The sequence below is a fragment of the Haliaeetus albicilla genome, chromosome 1 (genome assembly GCF_947461875.1).
Source record: "Haliaeetus albicilla chromosome 1, bHalAlb1.1, whole genome shotgun sequence".
Taxonomy (NCBI): domain Eukaryota; kingdom Metazoa; phylum Chordata; class Aves; order Accipitriformes; family Accipitridae; genus Haliaeetus; species Haliaeetus albicilla.
Window position 1 is genome coordinate 53,872,712 of NC_091483.1, and position 20,166 is coordinate 53,892,877.

A 20,166-nucleotide genomic window follows, 5' to 3' on the forward strand; every position below is an offset into this window, starting at 1 on the left:
TTGTTTTTTCCTCTGATGCCTTTTTTCATGACCTTCCATGGTTTCTATGCTCATTTATTCCAGAAGATTAATATCCCTACTGTATTCTAATGTTAAATTTTAACATTCTTAATAAATCATATCTTCTCCTGAGTACTTGTCATTGAATGTATGACTTCTACATATTGCTGAGGCTCTGATTTCAGTTTTACTTGTAAAATAATTCAGAATATTTATGGCAATTGTTTGATAGTGAATAGTCTGAAATTAAATGCACTGTCATGAAGTAGTTTGAAAAGACAGACAAGATATGAAATGTTCAGTGTTTCTGAGACAACTATTTAGCTCTCCAATTTATCCTCTCTAGCAACCGTGTATGAAGAAGTACAGTATTTATGTCACAATCAAATACAGACTTATCACATCCAGCATAATAAAGAGTATAATGTCTGGGAAAATAAGATCTTGTTATTAATTGGGGGAAGGAGAAGTAAGTGTTTATACATTTTTGCACTACGCGAACAAACAAAAACCACATTTTATCATAACCTGGAAGTAGAATGATGTAACATGCGGGAATAGCATATGAACCTTAGAAATCTGCAGTTCCCAGTAAAGTAGCATGTGCTGTTACAACCATCAAGACACAGTCTTGACCTACCTATGTCAATCGTCTCCTTCTTTATTTGTGTAGCTTCCAGAGCTGCCGGGGTGGAGTCAGCAATGTCCCCCTCATCTTCAGGGATTTCTGTAAAACAATTTACAGAGTTCTTATTAACTAAACAGGTCTTGAGTTATGTCTCGAGAATCACCAACTTCAGAATGCCATTAATGATTACTATTAAAGATTTAGTCTCTCGATATGTTAAAGCTGCCATTTCTCTGCAGTAGTGGGCTTGGGAGCAGCATGTATGCACTTACATATTAAAATAAATCCAGAACACCACGTAACAGCTACATGATATGTTTACGGATTAAATGTGCAAACTCTTAAGTTATTTAAACCTGGATCACAATTTGTAGAATGGTTCGCTGATCGTGGTTGTAAGATATGTAGTAGCTGGTGAACCCCTACGCAGCGGAACAGGCAAGACAGTGGCTTTCATAAGGGGTGCTTCAATAAGTACTAAAATGATTGAAAGACTCCCAAGCGACTGATGCCGAGAGTCACTGAATTAGCCCCAAAAGGGGCACTGGTCGGTCCTGGCATTGCATCAGGGTGCTCTGCCTGGACGATTGATCTGCAAGGCTGCCCGCCTGCGTGACCAAGACAAAGTCCTAAATGCCTGTCCTGAGAGCATCCCCCGGGCTGCAGGTTGCGAGGGGTTTACATCACACAGCCGGGGCTCCGGGCAGGGTGACAGAGGTGTCCCTGGGCTCCCCTCCACGGGGAGGAGATCTCCCCTCCCCTGCCATTGGCCCTCTGGTGTTTAAGGGAGACCTCCGCCCCTCCGACTGGGACCGAGGGCAGGGATGGACAGGCAGGCGGATGATGCAAGTGGTCTTTCCCATCCTCCTCGTTTCCAGGGGAGGACACTGCTGTACAGAGATTAAATGGTGAAGGCCACACCGCCGATCGATGACGGCAGTTTCTGGCTACCAGCCTGTTCTCAGTCCATTCAAGAATATTGCCCCTAAACATTGAGCAATAAAGCACAATCTAGAGCCATTTGATTAAAAATTACCCCCCAAATCAATACGGCCTTGTTTGCATCAGATGTTCTTTACGATGTGACCAGCATCGTGCGCCTTTTAATTTTTTTTTCTTAGCGAGCCCTGAAAGTGGCTAGGGAGCCTGGCTTTTTTTCTAAGCCGCCGTTCAGAGTTTTTGGAAGGCAGGCATGAGGAGAGCAAGGCTGAGCCAAACAGAACAAACCGTCGACAGTTTCTGGCATGGATAAAACACGGTGGCTCCATCCGCATTGTTTAGTGAAGCTATAGACAGCTGCCAGCAAATATGCTTAATCTCTACTTTGTTTTTGAAGCATTGCTCACAAGGCCACCAGAGCAATGCCGTCACAGTCTTTCCTTTTACCCGCTCAGACTGATACAAGCTCTGTTCTCTTCTGGCACTCTGTCACTATCACTGTTTATCCTGTTTTCTGGCTCAGGAGGCAAGATTAGTAATTTGACTCCTAATCCTTACTCTCATGTGTGTCTTGTAGAGTATGAAACGGGAGCGGGAAATGTCAAAGCTAGGGAAAAATTTCAGTGTGTGGCCTATGTTTACTCCCCAACAGCTTGCAAAGTTGCTGCCATGTCTGTCATGAAGATCTATGAGACTGGATACAGACAATTTGGATGCACCGTTAGGAGTTTGTGTCTGTAGCCCAAGTATGCCTTGGGCTAAGCCAATGAATAATCAAAAACTTCCAGGTTTGCACTTCTCTGAAACACTACTTCACGCCAGCCTGCGGCATATGTATTAAAACATTTTCTTTTGACTTTATATCTGTGTATCATTTTAAAATTCCAAGCACACAGCAGCAAGTATTCAAGCCAACATAAGTGCCTGAGTATGTACCAACTTAAGATCTTAGCTTTAAACAACAGATTTTTAAAAAGCCCTTGCTTATGAACGTATCTTGGCACTGTCATGACATATTCCAAATTTGTTCTGAAAGGGACATATAGTAAAGTATGTGGGGCACCAAAAATCCTAAAAAATAATAACAAGAAAAGTCATTTGTTTGAAGCAAAATACTTGCTGTAGGTGTTTTTTAAGAACATCAGGCTACTGGCATTCCTTAGAATCTTGTTTTCATCTCCACTGTTGTTCCCTGGCACTTCAGATTTAATCAAACACCTATACACAGTCTGTGTTTGTACTGGAGAGTCTGACACGCAGAATGTACATGAGCGTGGAGTTTGAATTGACTGACTACTGCCTGTGCAAACTGAAGCAATTGGCTCTTCTGAATAGATTTCTGGAATTAACTGCCCTTAAAAGTGATCCCATAAAATAGAAGACATCACTCAAAATGACTAAATAAGGGTTTATTTCCAGATTGATTTAATGTGGGTATCTTTTACCAGAAAAGAGAAAAAATTACAGTGGGGCCAGCCTTTCCTAGGCTGCTTTTACTAAAAACTAAATGGGTTTGTGATTGCTATGATACTCTTGCACCCTCTGCTGGCCCGTCTGTTGGGAAAGCCACTCCAGGGCAGTGCTGCCAGAGAAATTTCAGTAAACTCTTTCAGTCTGTAGAAGAACATGTAAGGATTTATTTACCTCCACCTTTTGCTTGTCAGGTGGGCATTTGCTGCTATTTGAGAGGAGAAAAACAATACCATGAAACAACAAATAACTAGGTATTTTCCTGAAACTGGTGTATTTGTCTTTTGACTAATACCATCTTAATTTTTCCTTATTAGAGTACGGCAAAGCTGATTGGACTGTTTATAAAGACTGGCAGTGGTGGCAATGTTACTGTGGCTAATAACTCGTGAGCAGCACGTGCACTTCTGAGGCAGCTTGTGCACCTCTGTGCATTTACACAGCTGCAGTTGCCAGAAAACAGATGTCTGCCCGAGCTAGCTAGTATATATCGAGGCAAGTGTATGTATAACTCTGACTGCAGAGTACATTAACTCCATGTACTAATTAGGAAGATGTCCTGATACAAGGTTAACAGAATTTCTAAATTCTTATTTATGTCAAATTGGTTTTTTTTACCAATTTTTTTAAAGGCATATGAGTATATATTAATTATAATTACATGCTTGTTGAGAAACAGTTTTCTACAAAAGTTCTGTTGAATATGGAGTAGTCCTTAAGAAGTCACATCCTAAAGGCTATCGATTGTCAGACATCTACTGATATCAAAGAACCAATGTGACGTATCACTGCCCGACTGCCTTTTTCACTATTTATCAGCAAGTAAATTTATAAATACAGAGGTATATAAAATCTCTTTACTTACCAGTTTCTCACTTTAAATTTATTTGAACTGTCTAGGAAAGGCATGTACCACAATTACAGAATAAAGGATCTCCATGATATTGTAACTTAAAAAGCACACATCTTTTCTCTGCTTTATGTAATACCTAATTATGTGACCATTAATAACATTAAAGTCTAGGTGTTTTTTACCACCTGTGATAAAATTATTTGAGTCTGTATTCTTCATTTGGGAATGAGGAAAAGAATTTTGGAAACTGAAACTGCATCTCTTCATGATGAGTTGCTGTGGTTTTGCCTTGTTTTCCCCACAGAAGTTTGAACAGTAGTCTTTAGAGTGGATAGGCTGAGCCAGAAACACTTCTGAACCACTGGCTATTTTAATCTTTCCCCACAAAATCAGATTGCAATTACAGTTACCCAGAAACAAACAAAATAGGCAGTTAAAATACATATATTTGAGAAGGGAAATGGTAACTAAGGTAAGCTATAGATGTCTTAACACCTACACTTATCCCAAAGGCATGTTGAAGTGTCAAAAATGAGTACTCAGAACTTTACTAGAAGTATTCAGTTAACTTTATCTTAAATAACTCGTTTGGAAGATTGCAGTCCAAAAAGCTACAATATTATGTAGCTGCAGGCAGTTGAAAACTGTGTCAGATGACAGTTTAGTGGCACTGCTGAATCTATGTATTATTACCATGTCTTACTACTGTTCACGTGTATGTAGTAATTTTACTTTTGATGGGGAGAAATGGAATTCGATGCATTTTACAAGTAGTCTTAACTGGATCCTACAAAGTACTGTTTACGATTTCTTATATATTTTGTCTCTCTCAAAATGAGGTCCCTATAGGCAATGCACTTTTCCTAACAACCTATTTTTCTACAATGAATGCCTCAAGTGCCCATGGTTATTTGGTAAAAGGCCAGTTATATATTTCTTTGTTAGTAAATTTAAGTTAATAAATGTAATTGCTCTTAAATGGTAAAACAAAAATACTACTGTCTGGTATAGCTCAAATTACCTCTCATGATCAACCATGTCTTTACTTACTTGTCATAGCTGTTTCTTTCATTATATGCAGAGCTGCCTGATTCTCTGGAGTAGTATTTACAGTAACATCATCTGTCAGAAGATTTTTAATTTGACATTAAAATCTTTCAAGTTCATGTTAGACCATTTCAAATTCTGTAAGACTACTCCTTAATGCCTAATTTAGACCATATTCTGCCTCATGCTACTGAAAGAGATCATGAGGTCCTGTTGTGGAGAGTCAAGTCTGTCAGCCTTCGAGACTTTCATGTGTCTCTAGCTGAATGTTAAACTCCCGCTTCCCCTGAAAGTTATGCTTTCAGATGTAAGCTATAATACTTCTTTGTAAAGAGCATATGCCTTCATATTCAGTGCTAGTAGTGATACTCTTAAATGAAGTTTTCATCCCCTGACATGAGCATTTACACAATTATATTAAATACCGATCACATTATATTGTGAAAAAGAGAATGCCGTATTAGTTCATGCACAGGAGACTGAACAATTCTAATCCTTGGGAAGACATAGTTTAAGTAAAAGTAAATGCAGTAATACATTGCACTCAACTTGCTTAAACCAATAGTTTCTTCTTCTTGACATCTTGTGTCATGAATCTTTGATAGACTATTTTTATCAAATTCAACAGAGCACTGTAGATGTGCACATATGCCTGTATTGAAAGTATGGTTATCACTATGATGTTATCTTCTGCTTATAAATTTTTTAGGCCTCTTCATTTTCTAACCATAATTACAATGTGGGCTTATTTTAGAAATCCATCTTAATTTAGTAAATTTAGGGATTTATATAAAATAGAAGACTTTTCAGTTTACCTGAGTCAGAAACTTTCTTTATATCTGCAACCTGTAGGTCTTCTGACATATTACTAACAGAGTCCTCTTCACCTGTGTCTCCAGGCATTTCTGTGTAAATAATGCTATGTTAATTAGGGCACCACATTTGTGTACTACATAAGAACAGCTGTGCTGTGTCAAATAAAAAGATCTGTCCAACCTAGGATGCTCTTTATGCCAGCAGACAGTAGTAGATGCATTAGCAAAAAGCCTAGAAACGGCAACTGAAGAGTGAATCTTCCCCCAAAATGTTCTTGTAGTTTTCAGCCAGACACTGTGTTATATTTTTCTTGACTTCTTCCATTATTTTACTAACTTCTAGTCTTACATTTGGCCACCGTAATATCACACTGTCGTGGTTTAACCCCAGCCAGCAACTAAGCACCACGCAGCCGCTCACTCACTTCCCCCCCCACCCAGTGGGATGGGGGAGGGAATCCGGAAAAGAAGTAAAACTCGTGGGTTGAGATAAGAACGGTTTAATAGAACAGAAAAGAAGAAACTAATAATGATAATAACACTAATAAAATGACAATAATAAAAGGATTGGAATATATGCACAATGCAATTGCTCACCACTCGCCGATCGATGCCCCGTTAGTCCCCAAGTGGCAATCCCCCCGCCCCCACTCCCCAGTTCCTATACTAGATGTGACGTCCCATGGTATGGAATACACCGTTGGCCACTTTGGGTCAGCTGCCCTGGCTGTGTCCCCTCCCAGCTTCTTGTGCCCCTCCAGCCTTCCTGCTGGCTGGGCATCAGAAGCTGAAAAATCCTTGACTTTAGACTAAACACTATTTAGCAACAACTGAAAACATCAGTGTGTTATCAACATTCTTCTCATACCTAACTCAAAAACATAGCACTGTACCAGCTACTAGGAGGACAACTCTGTCTCAGCTGAAACCAGGACACAAGCCCTGTGCAGGAGTCTTACTATGTAATAGTGAGGTTTATGTTTAATTCTGTTCTTAAACAACAGGCATGTTTCTGGTTGTACATACAATAAAAAATGTTTTAACTCCGGGGTAGTGTAGGTTCATCAGTCTACTCTAATTCTGCATTAATCCATCTATTACCAAGTTATTCATCAATGACCACACAAAAATAAAGGCAAGCTCTGCCAGCATTCTTGGTGCTATTCCTTTTGCTGTTTTCACAATAGTTATCCCACTAGTTTGGGTGTCTTGCTCCAAAGGCCAATAAAACTGGGTTACTGGGGACCATAAGAGAAAGACAGCTTAAATGTTAATTTTTTAACCAATGTCTAAAGTTACAGACTTTTGCTCAATGTCTTCATTTTTCTGGTAACACAGTCTGACCATCTCTCTGATCCAATTTTTTATCTAAGCTGGAAACAGTCTCTTTTGCCATGATTTTTACTGGAATGGTCTCTCTGTATCACTTTTATCTTATCTTACTTCTTCATCATTTTTCCCTCCTTTTGTTTCTCAGTTCTATTAAAAAAAGCTTGGGGCAATCACTCAGTCTGAAAGATTACCTTATAATGTAAGACAAAACTACTAGACAAAACAGTAAATTTCCATTCAGTGGTTTTTTCCCCCCAGCAAATCAGTTAATCTAGCTGGCTGCTTTTTGGGGGGTTCTTTTAAGGTCTCTCTAGTGCTGGGAAACTAAAAGTTTTAAATGATAGATGGGTAGCTGAAGTACTTACCTATGGAGTCCTTTTCTGATTTTGCTTCTGTCCATTCTGGAGGCCTCTCACTTTCATCATTATCTGATTTACTTCCTTGTTCCATGGTGCTGTGCCCCAGAATAGCATCCAGTTCATTAAAAAATTTCATACTTTTACTTGTACTCCCTGAGTCTTGGGCACCTTTTACACTCTTGTATTCATGTTTCAAATTTTTATATTTTGTCCTGCACTGCTTCCAGTCCCTGTCAATTCCGAACTTTTGAAGTCTAGCAGCAACCTGTTCAAATATTCTTTTATTTCTCACTGTGCCCTCCAGTTGTTGCTGGATATTTTTGTCTGACCATATGCGTATCAAAGCTCTGACTTCATTAACAGTCCAGTGTTTTCCTCCTTCATTTGCTACTGTTGGAATAAAAGCCGGTGTTTTGGAAGCCTCTATTGCTGACGTTGGATTACCTGCATCGTGTGGGGTAGGGGAGAGACACAGATACGGGTTACCTGCATTGGGTGGTTGGGGTCGGGAAAGGACAGAGAGAATGAGAATGAAGTATGCTGTTTCCTCACGGCTTGTCTCTCCAGAGAAAGACGGAGCAGAAGTGACATTAAAATCAAACTATTGGTTATTAATTTGTCAGCATTTTTGTTAATTCTGACATCATTTTTGCCTTCTCTTGAAAACCGATACTAAGATAGCACATGTACAGTTAATTAATCTAAGAAGAACATTTCTTTCTTCTGTGCCCTAATACACTGAACTTTTACTTGTAACACCTTTGAGAATAACCGATGAGCTGTTTTGTTGTTCAGACATTAGAGAGGAGAAAAGTGCTGTTTGGAAGATACTAAGTGCTGTGTTAGCACAATAATAAATTGGGCCCCGAGTCACTGACACTAGCATCAAGACTTAACTTTTTGCATTCATGCCATACTTTTGGTTTTACACACATAGAGAGATTTGAACTGGGTAAGGATCTGAAGAATCTGATCCTTAACTCTTAACAAAGCATGCTGGGAGCTGAGGAATGGAGACTTTTTTTTGCCTTCAGTCACACAAGAACATTTGTGTGAAAACAAACCCAGTTCTCCTGGTATAGAACCTCCACCTTTCTCAGTGCAGGTCAATCAAAAATATTGGGGTTTTTTTAGTAAAATTAAAGTTTGAGTTATCTTACTCTGCAGAATTAATATATTTTTTAATTTTCTCCACTCTTCAACTTTATTTTTTAGTATTAGGAGGTAAAGGATGCCATGCAATTGCTTAAAACACTGAAATATGATCTCTTGCAGTTTTTTAAAGTTTCCTTGTTTCTAATTATGAATTTGCTTTAAGATTTCATTTTGATTATCAAATTAGTTTGGAAAGTGGTTTCTCATGCATTTTGTAAATCTTTGCAAAAATAACTAAATTAAAAAAACAAAAACAATTCCAGTGCTTCATCAAAGACAGCAAACATGAAAGTGCACAGTAACCGACAGTTTTTTGCAATCATACTGAAGTGATAAATGCCTTTGCCAGTGTCTTATTCTAAAAGGGCAAGCCAGGTTATGGGGGTTGGACACTTCAGTCACTGAGCTTTGTGTGATGGCAAAAATATCAGACCTTTGCTTGTAGACACAGCTTCAGTGGAGCAGACTTGTGTATAATAACCTGTCTGGGGACAAACTTGTCCTAGATAGAGGCATTCTTTGCTAGTCTCCGTAATTCATTCTAGTTGTGAAAAAGCTGTACTAACAGATAGCAGTTTTTTCCCTATGAGTCCTGTGTTAGTCAGAACTCCGCAGCAGCCAGCTCACTGATACGTTGTTGAGGAGGGTGGTTTTCAGGTAACATATCAATTATGCTTTCTTCATTTCTTTGTGAGGAAGTGAAAGAAAATGCTTGTTTACAGGTGAATGCAACCATAGGAATTGCCATGGTTGGCAACTGCCAACACCAGATAGGCTTGATGTAGTCACTGCTCAGTGTTACCGGGAGTACTTCAAGTATCTGTATTTCCAGAGTGGTTCATCCGTCACTACCAGAGAGTGCCACGGAGAACAGAGAGAAAAGGCACGGGGGAAGAAAAGAGGAAGAAGAATGCAGAAGGTGCTCCCTGCACTTCCCAGTCAAAGCCACAGATTATGGGGCAATCTGGGAGGGATAAGGTTTTTTTAGTCCTCGCGTAGACCAGTATTTCTCACTAGTAAGTTCATTTGCAACTGATCTCACTTTTGGTTGTGGATATTAGTTCAACTGAGTTCTAGTGACTCGGTGCATTGCTCATTCTTTCTGCTGTATGCAGAGTGGAAAAAGGTGCCCTTGTTCCTCATTCCCTTTAAAAACATTGTGATTCAAAATATCTTACCCATAAGCACTGCTTTGAAACAAAGTTGTTATGGTCACTGTGAAAATCTTCCTTATGTCTCAAATGTATTTTAGCTCATTTGTTTTGAAAAAAAATTAAGACAGTATTGGGTTTGTGTGGCAAGGTTTTGGTAGCAGGGGGGTTACAGGGGTGGCTTCTGTGAGAAGCTGCTGGAAGCTTCCCCTGTGTCCAACAGAGCCAATGCCAAACGGCTCCAAGACAGACCCACTGCTGGCCAAGGCCGAGCCCATCAGCGACAGTGGTAGTGCCTCTGGGAGAACAGATTTAAGAAGGGGGAAAAGTTGTGGAGCAACAAAAACGGCAGCCGGAGAGAGGAGTGAGAACATGTAAGAGAAACAGCCCTGCAGACCCCCAGGTCAGTGAAGCAGGAAGGCGAGGAGGTGCTCCACAGAGCAGAGATTCCCCTGCAGCCTGTGGTGAAGACCATGGTGAGGCAGGCTGTCCCCCTGCAGCCCGGGGAGGTCCACGGTGGAGTGGGTGGATGCCTGAAGGAGGCTGTGACCCCGTGGGAAGCCTGCACTGGAGCAGGCTCCTGGCAGGACCTGTGGCCCCGTGGAGAGAGGAGCCCACGTTGGAGCAGGTCTTGTGGCAGGATTTGTGACCCCATGGGGGACCCACGCTGGAGCAGTCTGTGCCTGAAGGACTGCAGCCCATGGAAGGGACCCGCGCTGGAGCAGTTCATGAAGAACTGCAGCCTGTGGGAAGGACCCACATTGGAGAAGTTCGTGGAGGACTGTCTCCCATGGGAGGGACCCCATGCTGGAGCAGGGGAAGAGCGTGAGGAGTCCTGCCCTTGAGGAGGAAGGAGTGGCAGAGACAACGTGTGATAAACTTGACTGCAACCCCCGTTCACTGTCCCCCTGTGCTACTGCAGGGTTAGGTAGAGAATATAGGAGTGAAGTTGTGCCTGGGAAGGAGGGAAGGTATTTTGAGATTTGGTTTTATTTCTCATTACCCTACTCTGGTTGACTGGCAATAAATTAAGTTAATTTTCCCCAAGTTGAGTCTGTTTTGCCCATGATGGTAATTGGCTGAGTGATCTCTCCCTGTCCTTATCTTGACTCACGAGCCCTTTTGTAATTTCTGTCCCCTGTCCAGCTGAGGAAGGGAGTAATAGGTGAACCAGCCAGGGTAAACCCACCACAATATACATTATTTTTTTTTACCTGAAAGATGTGTGTATGCCATATTTGATATTTTTCTAAGCTTCCTCAAAATGAGAAATCTGCTGAAATGAAACCAAAGTATTAAGCACTATAGATACAAAGGGCTCAACATTTTTCTTTCAGTGGTGTCTGAAAAAGTGCCTGAAATCTAGACTTAAGAGAGGCACTAGAGAAGACATTTTACTATCAGTACATACTTGAGACCCCATGCAATTGAATTTATTTTGCTGGCTTTGTAGAAAGCAGCCTTCTCAGAATTGAAGATTTTTTTAGCAGGCCAAATGAACCTGCTTGGCAGTGTGTTGCAAGAGCACTGAGTAACCCAGACATATTCCTGTAAAATTTGATTCAGATACTTACTGTAAGAAAAGTTTTGTTTAAATATATGTGCACATAATTCCATGTGAGATTCTTGTCTCTTCCTTAATTTCTTGTTATGCCATGCAAGAGGGGCGTAGTGTGTAACGCAAAAGTTGTAGGTTTAGCTGGGCCCTTGTTTTCTCCCTGAATATGGCACCTTGGAGATTCTGTAGTTAAAGTTGTTGTAACCGAACAGGGATGTATGCTAGGGCCTAGAGGGTATGTAAGAAATGGAGAGAGCACGTAGGAAATTCAGGACAGTGCCGCTGTTCGTCCAGGCAAGGAATCAGCTCATTGGCTGCCTAATTCTGCCTAAAATGTGTTCAGGTTTCTCCCTTCCCTTTAGCAGCCCTTTGAAGGGGCTCACACCTAGGATCTTCTCCCTCTTTCTGGCTTGCCAGATCTGTGCCATTGCTCTGTAATGACTTTTCTGAGGAAAACTACTATAGTGGGATGGTTTCCAGATGAGTTGTTGTATGGTTGGTTGGACTAAAGTGTTTCTGACTACCCCTTGCTTGGAGAAAGGATACAGTTGCTTTGAAGACCACTGCAAATCTGGATTGCTCAGTGGGACAGGTCTGACCTCTGCCTATCTCTCCTGGCTCAGGCCATCACTCATGCTGCTTTAAGTAGAAATTACATGAGTTGGAGAAAATCCACAAGTTGACATGGGTATCGCACACTACCATTTGGCATACTTTCCACTAGCATTTAACAAAATTAATGTGGTTAATATGATTAAGTTACAGCATGGGATGTGTTTTGAATGTGAACGGTGGTCATGCAGGAGTTAGTTACATCATATACAGCAGTGAGTACCTAGCGATGCATGAGACTGCTGAGTGCTAAAACTGGGAAGGAGATGGTGCAAAAAGTGTAGCTATTTTAAGGATGTATTGATCAGAACCAGAATGACGGCGTATTCAAGCTATCAGAAAGTGCTCTGTCAGCCATGCTGCTTTTTAGGTTTTGATCTCTCTGCACCATCATACTATACCTAGTTGAACTGGTCTGACATGTGACATAAAAAGTAGTGGATCTCCTGGAGCATCCTCATCATCTTCTAAAGAAATTGATATTTCACCTGGGAAGGAAAAAGGTTTTAGATGAAAAATAGGTATGGACTAAATTAGCTTAAATTAGTTTAAGTGAAAATGTCCATACAGAATGAGAAGATTATTAACTTTGTAATCTCTATACTTAATTTGTATTTAAATTAAATTTAAAACTCATTTGGCCTGTCCCCATAAGGGGACACAAGTTTTAGGAGGCAAATTGAATTATTTTACATCTTGCATATGAAGCCTGTTTGAAATGTATTTTAAAATTCTTGTGGAAACTGACTTGATTCTAGTGACTTGTATGCTTTTCTGACTCTCAGTGTTTGGGGTAGACAGCACATTAAAAGTGTGTTTTAAAAAGTACAGTTTGAAAGTAGATAATGAAAACACTGGACATACAAATAAAAGTGGACTTTGCACACGGATTCAGATTACCACAAATCCATTTATATAACAAAAAAAGAAATTCCAAGAAGAGTATTTAGAGTATGAAGAAAACAAGAGTGTTCTGCAAAGAGTCCTGGAAATCAATGGAATTCATTAATGGCACAGGGAAGGCGGGAAAATGTTGTGACTAGAGAACAGAGGTATTTGTAGCCAAAAGGGCTCAGTCTAGCTTTTTACAGTATAGCATTCCTACATTTGCTTAAAAAGCAACACTACAGCAATTGCTATGTGAGTTTGGAAAGCAGCATATGTAAGTCAGGTTCTGAGCCAGCTTAATTTTCACAGAGGACAGACTTGTCAGTTGTTCTATGGTAATATGCTGCTGTATTCAACCTAGGATGTTGACAGGAGGTTTGAAATGTTGATTCACTGTACGGGGAGGTTAGCTACTGTCAGCTCCAGCCAGGCAGGTCATGCAGATCAAAGCTACCTGTTCAAAGGTACTGCAGTAGGTAGTTCGTCACAAGGAACAGTAACGAGGTGCGGTTAGGATGCAACCTGGTATCCCTGACGCAAGTGAAACTGAAAACTGCATTTGGATTAATTTGGAAACATTATCCTAAATCCTCCTGACTTTCAGCAAGGCTCAGAGTGACTCATAGATGCAGTGGCCTGATCTCCGGCTGCTCCCAGCTGTCCGCCTTGCTTCTCTGGCAGGAGCTGCTACCCCTGCGGCCGGGCTGAGGGAGGGAGAGGTGCGCTCATGCCCCCACCTCTAGCACCAGCACTGGCGTTTTATCTGCTTAAAGAGCTGCAAAGCGAACTACAGGGAGGGGAAATAAATCCTCTCTTGGAAGGCTGCTGGGTGTGCCATGGGTACTAGGGTGAGCATGTTTAATTACACTGCAGTATTAAAAAGAAGCAATTTATTACTTTAAGTAAACAAGAACAGTTAACACAAAAAGATGTTAGAGTATTTGATGGGGGGGAAAAAGCATCTGATGAGCAAAAAAGTTACTCAATAAGAGTAACTCTTATTAAAAAAATATATATATATACAATACTTGTCAATGACATGTTTAATGTTAAAGTCCAGACATGGAAAACTATGTATGAGTGGCATTTTCAAGTCGGCATTTCCGAAAGATCTTTTTGCATTTCTAGGAGCTGTCTGAGTTTTATACGTATGATAATATTCTCATTGCTGATGCATTTCTGCTCAGAGTTGATAATTTTTCTGCATTTGCTGTGGTAAAGTGAAGGGCAAGGAAAACAGCCAGTGCATTAATATTTAAACATAGAGAGAAATATAAAAGAGCGTAAGTAACTTAACATGAATTACTAGGTGGGCTTTACTTTTGTAAATCAAGTACTCAATTTATTAATACTTAACTTGAGACAATCAAAACTAGTTAATAAAATGGGAAGGTCATTCATCTGAACTCTGATGAATGATACCATTTTTCATAGTGCACCGTCAGTCACTACATGGATTTTCTTGGTTGTTGATTACTGGGAGAACATACAAACTAAATTTTAAGAGAAGTGAACATGCTGAGTTGTGTCTTATTTAATGATAATTTAAGCTACGGCTCTGCGTTTGCCTCTGAAAACTTGTATTTTGGGAGAACAGCATGAACATCGCTGGCTTGCACTGCTGTATGTGCTTATGCAAAAAGTGTCATCTTTCCACAAACGAGCTGGGAATTGGGGGGTGTGTTGCTACCAAGTTTGTCCGGACACCTCTCTCTCAGATTTGATTGTGATTTTTCAGTATTCATTTCTTCAATTACGCTTTCAAAAGAAAACTGATTTTACAAGATATGAAAAAAAACTCAGGGAAACACGATAGAAATACCATCCAGTCCAATAAAAGCAGGCTCTTTTTTTCTTCCTTTCTGTTCCTCCCCCTCCCCAGCACTCTCCTAGTAGTTGAGATAATCAAGCAAATCAAACACAAAGACATGCTTTGTAGCTTTACATTAAGGATGGGTATGAATATTTAGACTGAGGCTAAGCAGAATGGTAAAAATACAGTCATTTCTTTGGGAGCATGCCCTGTCCCTCACCACGTTTTTTAAACAAAACAAATTAGTATAGCTGCTAGGTTCTTAAGATAAAATAAGACATGCATGGTGGACAGTATTATTTGGGACAGGTTTTAGTTTGCTGATAGCATTTTGTCTTTGCTACCCAAGCCGCAAGCCTAGACATCCTTCGTTCCTCCAGCTCGGTCAAAATAAGGCTTCTTGGCCTCTTTCTAAAGAGGGCAGGGACCATTTTCCCCTCTCCTCCCATTACGCTCTGGGTTGAAAGGGAGAAGCCCAGGAGGTGACCTGCAGGGAGGCAAATGTACTTTGGCCAGTTTATTTTACGGAGGGCGATACCCCCATTAAAGCGGTGCCCTTCTCCCCCCGATACCCCATTAAAGCAGTCCCCTTCCTTCTCCCGCAGGCCACCAGTCAGGTTCACTGCTGGGGCCGGGGCAGCAGCCTGCCTTCGCCTCTGCGGCGGGGAGGAATCGCCTCTCCTTCTGTGGGAGCGACACGGCCAGCTCTGCCCCCACAAAACAAACTTGGGAGCATCAGCTGCAGAGCCACGGATGCCACTGATGCCTTACAAGCGCCCTTGAAAGTACTGAGCTGGGCAGACGTGGCAACTCTGACGGCAGTCGGAAAAGGACTGGGCCTCTAGTACAGCGTTACTTGCTTGACTTGTATTCTTAAGTGACAAAAGTTGATGTTCTCACAGCTGTTCTCTCTGCCCCTTGTTAAGGATGTACGCATTCCGCATAGCTGCAGGACACACTTCTATCTCAGTGTGTTTTCTTTGTGGCTGAATTATGGCTGTTGTGAAAATCTTCACATTTAAATCCTTACCATTAGTGTTGCATTATTACAGCTAGTTGCATTTAATTTTTGTTTATCCATAAAAATTGTCTGTTTGTTTGTTTTTAAGGGAGTAACAGAAATGCTTGTGCATTTAAGCGATACATTTCTCACCTTTAAAACCAGACTGTCCTCCTGCTTCAAAATGAGGTGTGTCTCACGCAGGGGTAGTTTTTAAAATATATATTCTAGTTCAGGATTCACAACCGAAATGAACCTTCTCTGATTTAAACTTGCTAGAGGTGTAAGGCAGATGAGAATTAGTATTAACGGTGCAAACTACATCAAAACACAGAGGGCAATCTAAGGGCGGATCCTCAGATGAAGGACACTATCTTAGTTTCATGTGGTCCTCAGAAGTGTAACAGCTTGTTATTAGCTTCAGTTCTGCAAGTTTAAAAATGGATTGCAATACACAGTGCAGAGAGCACATGTTAAAATATTATAAAATTGCCATTTTAATTTAAAGGGACTTTGACAGATTAGAGGCTTTCTGTTAGGGATGACAAATTAAGGTCAAGCTTTTCGTTAAGGTAAACAGTGACAAGAAAAATGTCTATTTCTTTTCCTCAGACCTGTAAAACAGCATTGTAGAGGGAGACGTGGAATGGTACAAGAGCAAGCTAGATGTCCAGCTCCTTTCTGTGCCTTTGGCAATCTCCTCTGATACTAACGTCGAGGTTTTTGTTTTCTTAAAAAGATTCACAATCGTAATTAATGTAAATTGACACATACTGTGGGAACAAACGGCTAAACTTTGCATTTCTTTTTTTAGCCACCTCGTTTTGGTACTTGTAACTATTATTGGGGCTTATGCTTCAGTGACATTTAGGATGTGACAAGGAGATTTGAGTGATGTCAAATAGCAGATTGACCCTAATGAAATGTTAAGCACAGCTTAAATGCAGATGTAGAGAGGGCTGAATAAAACAAGAGATGCAAATAATTTGGTAAAAACCCCTCCAGAATAAAAGCAGTTGTATTCATTTGGTTTGCCTCAAAACAGTCTGGTAAACATGATGATTTTTACTTTCCTCAATACATTACAATTTTTAATGAGAAGTTATTAAATATTTGAGATGTTTAAGTTGAATCACTTACAAAGTAACTTCATTTACCTTTAGCCATCATACCCAAATTTTCAGTTGCAGAGAAATAAGAATAAAAATCCTAAAATGCACTTGTATCACAACTAACGACTTTTTAAAAATCATGACCGTTTCAACCTTTACTTTCCTCTTCCTTTAAGTTTACATCTGAATTGGAGCTCTACAAAACCTCCTTCCAAAGTACTGCAAATGAATGTCAAAGGGAAAGAAAACAGCTTTTCTCAATTTAACATTTCAACTCGGCGCAGGAGCCTTGACACCAGCGAGTACTCACCGAGGCTGCAATACAAGCCGTTAGCATGATTTTGCTAGAATTACGCTGTATTTACAGACTTCGACACTGGTGGGTGCTAACATTTTATTCCCCTGCGCGAGGAGTGCATCAAGTCAGTTCTAACAGTGCTGTTGGGGCTGCGCAACCTCCGCTTCGGCTCGAGCAAACTCAGGCTTCGGTTTTGTCCGCTTTGGGTTTTAAGCAAAGAGAGAAGAATAGAAGCAAAAACAGGTTTTTACCTTGCGTGCTGTCTGTTGTGGGGCTTGTGTTCAGCTGCGTCTCAGTCGCAGAACACCTGCCGTTCTCTTCTGCTGCTAATTGTGTGAGAGGTTCATATCGCAATATGGCATCCAGATCATGGAAAAACTTCATGGTTTTAGTGACATCCCCAGAGTTGTGGGCATACTTAACCGTTCTGTATTCGTACTTCAGATTTTTATACTTTGCACGGCACTGTTTCCAGTCCCTGCAAACTCCTAACTCCTGCAACCTCTTGGCAATGTAGATAAATATTCCTTTATTCCTCAGGGTGCCGTGGAGTTGCTTTCTGATATTTTTTTCCGACCAGACGCTTAACAAGGCTTTAACCTCCTCCTCAGTCCAATGCTTCCCTGCTCCACTCTCCATGTTGAAAGTGACCTGGAAATGATTCACTATTTCTAGCCAAGATTTTGTTTCCTAGGAAACCAGACGGCTGGTTGTCAGTAAGCTCCGCCGAGATGAAAGGATCTAGTTTTACTGGCTCAAGCTGCCTGAGGGGAGTAACTTGAGAAACTGCCAAATAAGCAGGCTCCGTATTAGAGGCCGGCGAATAAAGCAGCTGGGGCGGGAGGGGGGACGGGCGGCCCCTGGACGTGGTTGGCTTTAACCCTTCTGGGCAAGGAGGGCGACGGTACGAGCGCTGCGGGGTAAGGAGAGGGGGAAAACACGAGTCTCCCACCATCTCGTCGCTTTAAAAAAAAAACAAACCACAAAACAACGCCACTCCTCCCCCCCCCCCCCCCAAAAAAAAAACCCAAAACCCACCCCAGCCTTGGGGCAGCTCCTCCCTGCCGTGGGGGTGCCAGCCGGGAGCCCTGGGGCTGAGCCTCCCCAGCAAGCTGCAAGTCGGCGGGGGTCGGGGCGACGGGAAGGCGCACAGGATCATCCTGCTGCGCAGCTCCTCGTCCGTGTAGTGTTTGGGTTTGAACCGATGGTCGCCTGTACGCATTTTTAACGCTAATACTCATTGGTTATTGGTGATGCGTTGATAAAAAGCTTGCATCCTTAAAAATCTGACTAAATTCGTAACGTTGTGTAAGCTTTGGGGTCGTGAAATCGAGCTTCCTTTTCTTTCATTAGTGCTACAGGAAAGATGGAATCCAGCGACTTGGCCAGGGCCTTGCGATCAGGATGGGGGCTTCCCTCGTTCTCGCTATTGATGATGTTTAAAGGGAGAGTGTCAGTGTTTCAATGGAAATTGCCTGTAATATTAGCATGGGAATTAAAAGTTGCTGAATGCACTGTACCAACCCTTAAGTTTTACTACCAGGCTTTGTGTTTATAGGTGGGACATCTTACTGAGTTAAAATAAATGTGTTTAAGAATGTCCTCATCTCTGTTTTTTCTCTTTTAAGATCTGTGTCAATAACAGGTTAAATTCATTCAGGTATGGGTGAAGTTTGGCTGGTTTCATTTTCTGTAAGCGAATGTTCTTGACAGTTTTGCTTTACGTACAACTGGGGCTAGTGTCCGATAAAGGGATTTTAGGAACTGGAGAAAATTTGTAATGAGCATGGGCGGTTGTAGTTTAGAATCCATTCTGTAGATTTTTTTTGTGCCCAATTTTATTGTTGCTTATACTAAATAATTCCAGTGACTTCAGTTGAGTTAAGCCAGTCTAATCACCCTAGCATCTTCATCTAATATTCTAAAAATATTCTAAATGTTTCCTTTATTAAGAAGAAAATTTTGCTTTTCAGTCATTATTATATATGAGAGTGGAACAGGAGCAGCCTGCACTATTACCCACAAAAAAATCCAGTCTGCAAAACATACCTTTTCAATGGATAAGGACTGAATTACAAACTTTGGGCAGCTGTGCAGTATTCTGCCCGCGTTGCCTGCCCGTGGGCTGGATGTGCACCCAGGGACCGAGCCTGGGGGGTCCACCGGGCTGGGTAGAGCAGGGAGCAGGCTAGGGAAAACTCCGTCATTTCAGCTGATACAGCTCTTCTGCTCAACAAAGCACAACTGCCAGCCTGAGGCTCATCTGCTGTAAGAGAAGTATTTCCATTTGCGGTGATGCTGTACACCAGGCTTGTTTTGCTTGAGTTCAGAAGCTGTGATGCCTGATACTAGTTTTATGTGCTCAAACACTTTTATCAGAGGGCCCATATACCTTTTAGAGGTGTAAATGCTAGCTTGACTGCTTAAGTGCAAGAATGCAAAAGCTTCCACATAGGTGATCAGTGGAAGAGACAAGGTATTCATTCCCTTAAGCAAAACCATCAGTTTCTTAATAGCCCTCCCCAAACCAAAGCAGAAATAGAGTAGTGCTATAGAGCCTACTACTCGAGCCTAGTCTATCACTGCAAAGTGGCTTTTCAGATTAAGCATCTGCTGTTATTTTATGCCCACACTGAAATAGGGCTGAGCCAGTGCTTATTAGTGGAAAGATTCCCACTGAATTCAGTGGGCTTAGGCACAAACCTTATGTGACTGTTTTGAAATAAAGCATAACATGGGCAAGAAGCCAGTTTTGATTACAAGCCTGTAAAATAAAAGAACAAATAACCTTACATTAAAATTTCATGTTGTAAAGAACAGATGAAAAACCACCAATCCATTGTACGTTAAAGCATTTCATTCCAAGCATTTCAGTGCTTTATGTTCATTATATTTTGTCCATAGGGGCCAGGAGAGTGCTGGAATTGTGACAAGTGATGGAGAGTCATCCCAGGCATTCAAAGTGCACAAGGTAAAATGTAAATGAATGTTTTGTAGATGCCTAACTGAGATGCATGAAAGTTTGTTTCAGCTAGGAAACAGAATGAGAGAGAAGGTAACACGTTTTGGTGGACTGTTTTGGTTTTGTCAGTGATAGCATCTAATTCTGTCATTTGTGCAATTTCTGTCTTAAGTG

The 20,166-nt window shown here is 41.1% G+C and overlaps 2 protein-coding genes across 11 annotated transcripts in view; one reads left to right on the plus strand and one right to left on the minus strand.

Moving 5' to 3' along the window:
• PAICS (phosphoribosylaminoimidazole carboxylase and phosphoribosylaminoimidazolesuccinocarboxamide synthase) overlaps positions 1 to 17,723 on the minus strand; it is a 43,799-nt gene extending 26,076 nt beyond the window's left edge. Inside the window, exons 1-6 of one of the 10 annotated variants that reach the window (XM_069789498.1) lie at positions 17,282 to 17,723; positions 12,321 to 12,407; positions 7,450 to 7,929; positions 5,753 to 5,842; positions 4,941 to 5,012; positions 641 to 727 (exon numbers count right to left, since the gene is read on the minus strand). In XM_069789498.1, the coding sequence (XP_069645599.1) occupies positions 641 to 727; positions 4,941 to 5,012; positions 5,753 to 5,842; positions 7,450 to 7,929; positions 12,321 to 12,407; positions 17,282 to 17,669 (1,204 nt within the window). In that variant the 5' untranslated portion in view covers positions 17,670 to 17,723. The remainder of the gene's footprint in view (positions 1 to 640; positions 728 to 4,940; positions 5,013 to 5,752; positions 5,843 to 7,449; positions 7,930 to 12,320; positions 12,408 to 17,281) is intronic. The other 9 variants (XM_069789506.1, XM_069789524.1, XM_069789514.1 and 6 more) reach the window with 9 other exon arrangements.
• The window catches only part of PPAT (phosphoribosyl pyrophosphate amidotransferase), a 54,736-nt gene that overhangs the window by 15,886 nt on the left and 18,684 nt on the right, over positions 1 to 20,166 (plus strand). Inside the window, exon 2 of the mRNA XM_069789578.1 lies at positions 19,935 to 20,001. Coding sequence (XP_069645679.1) covers positions 19,935 to 20,001 — 67 coding nt within the window. The remainder of the gene's footprint in view (positions 1 to 19,934; positions 20,002 to 20,166) is intronic.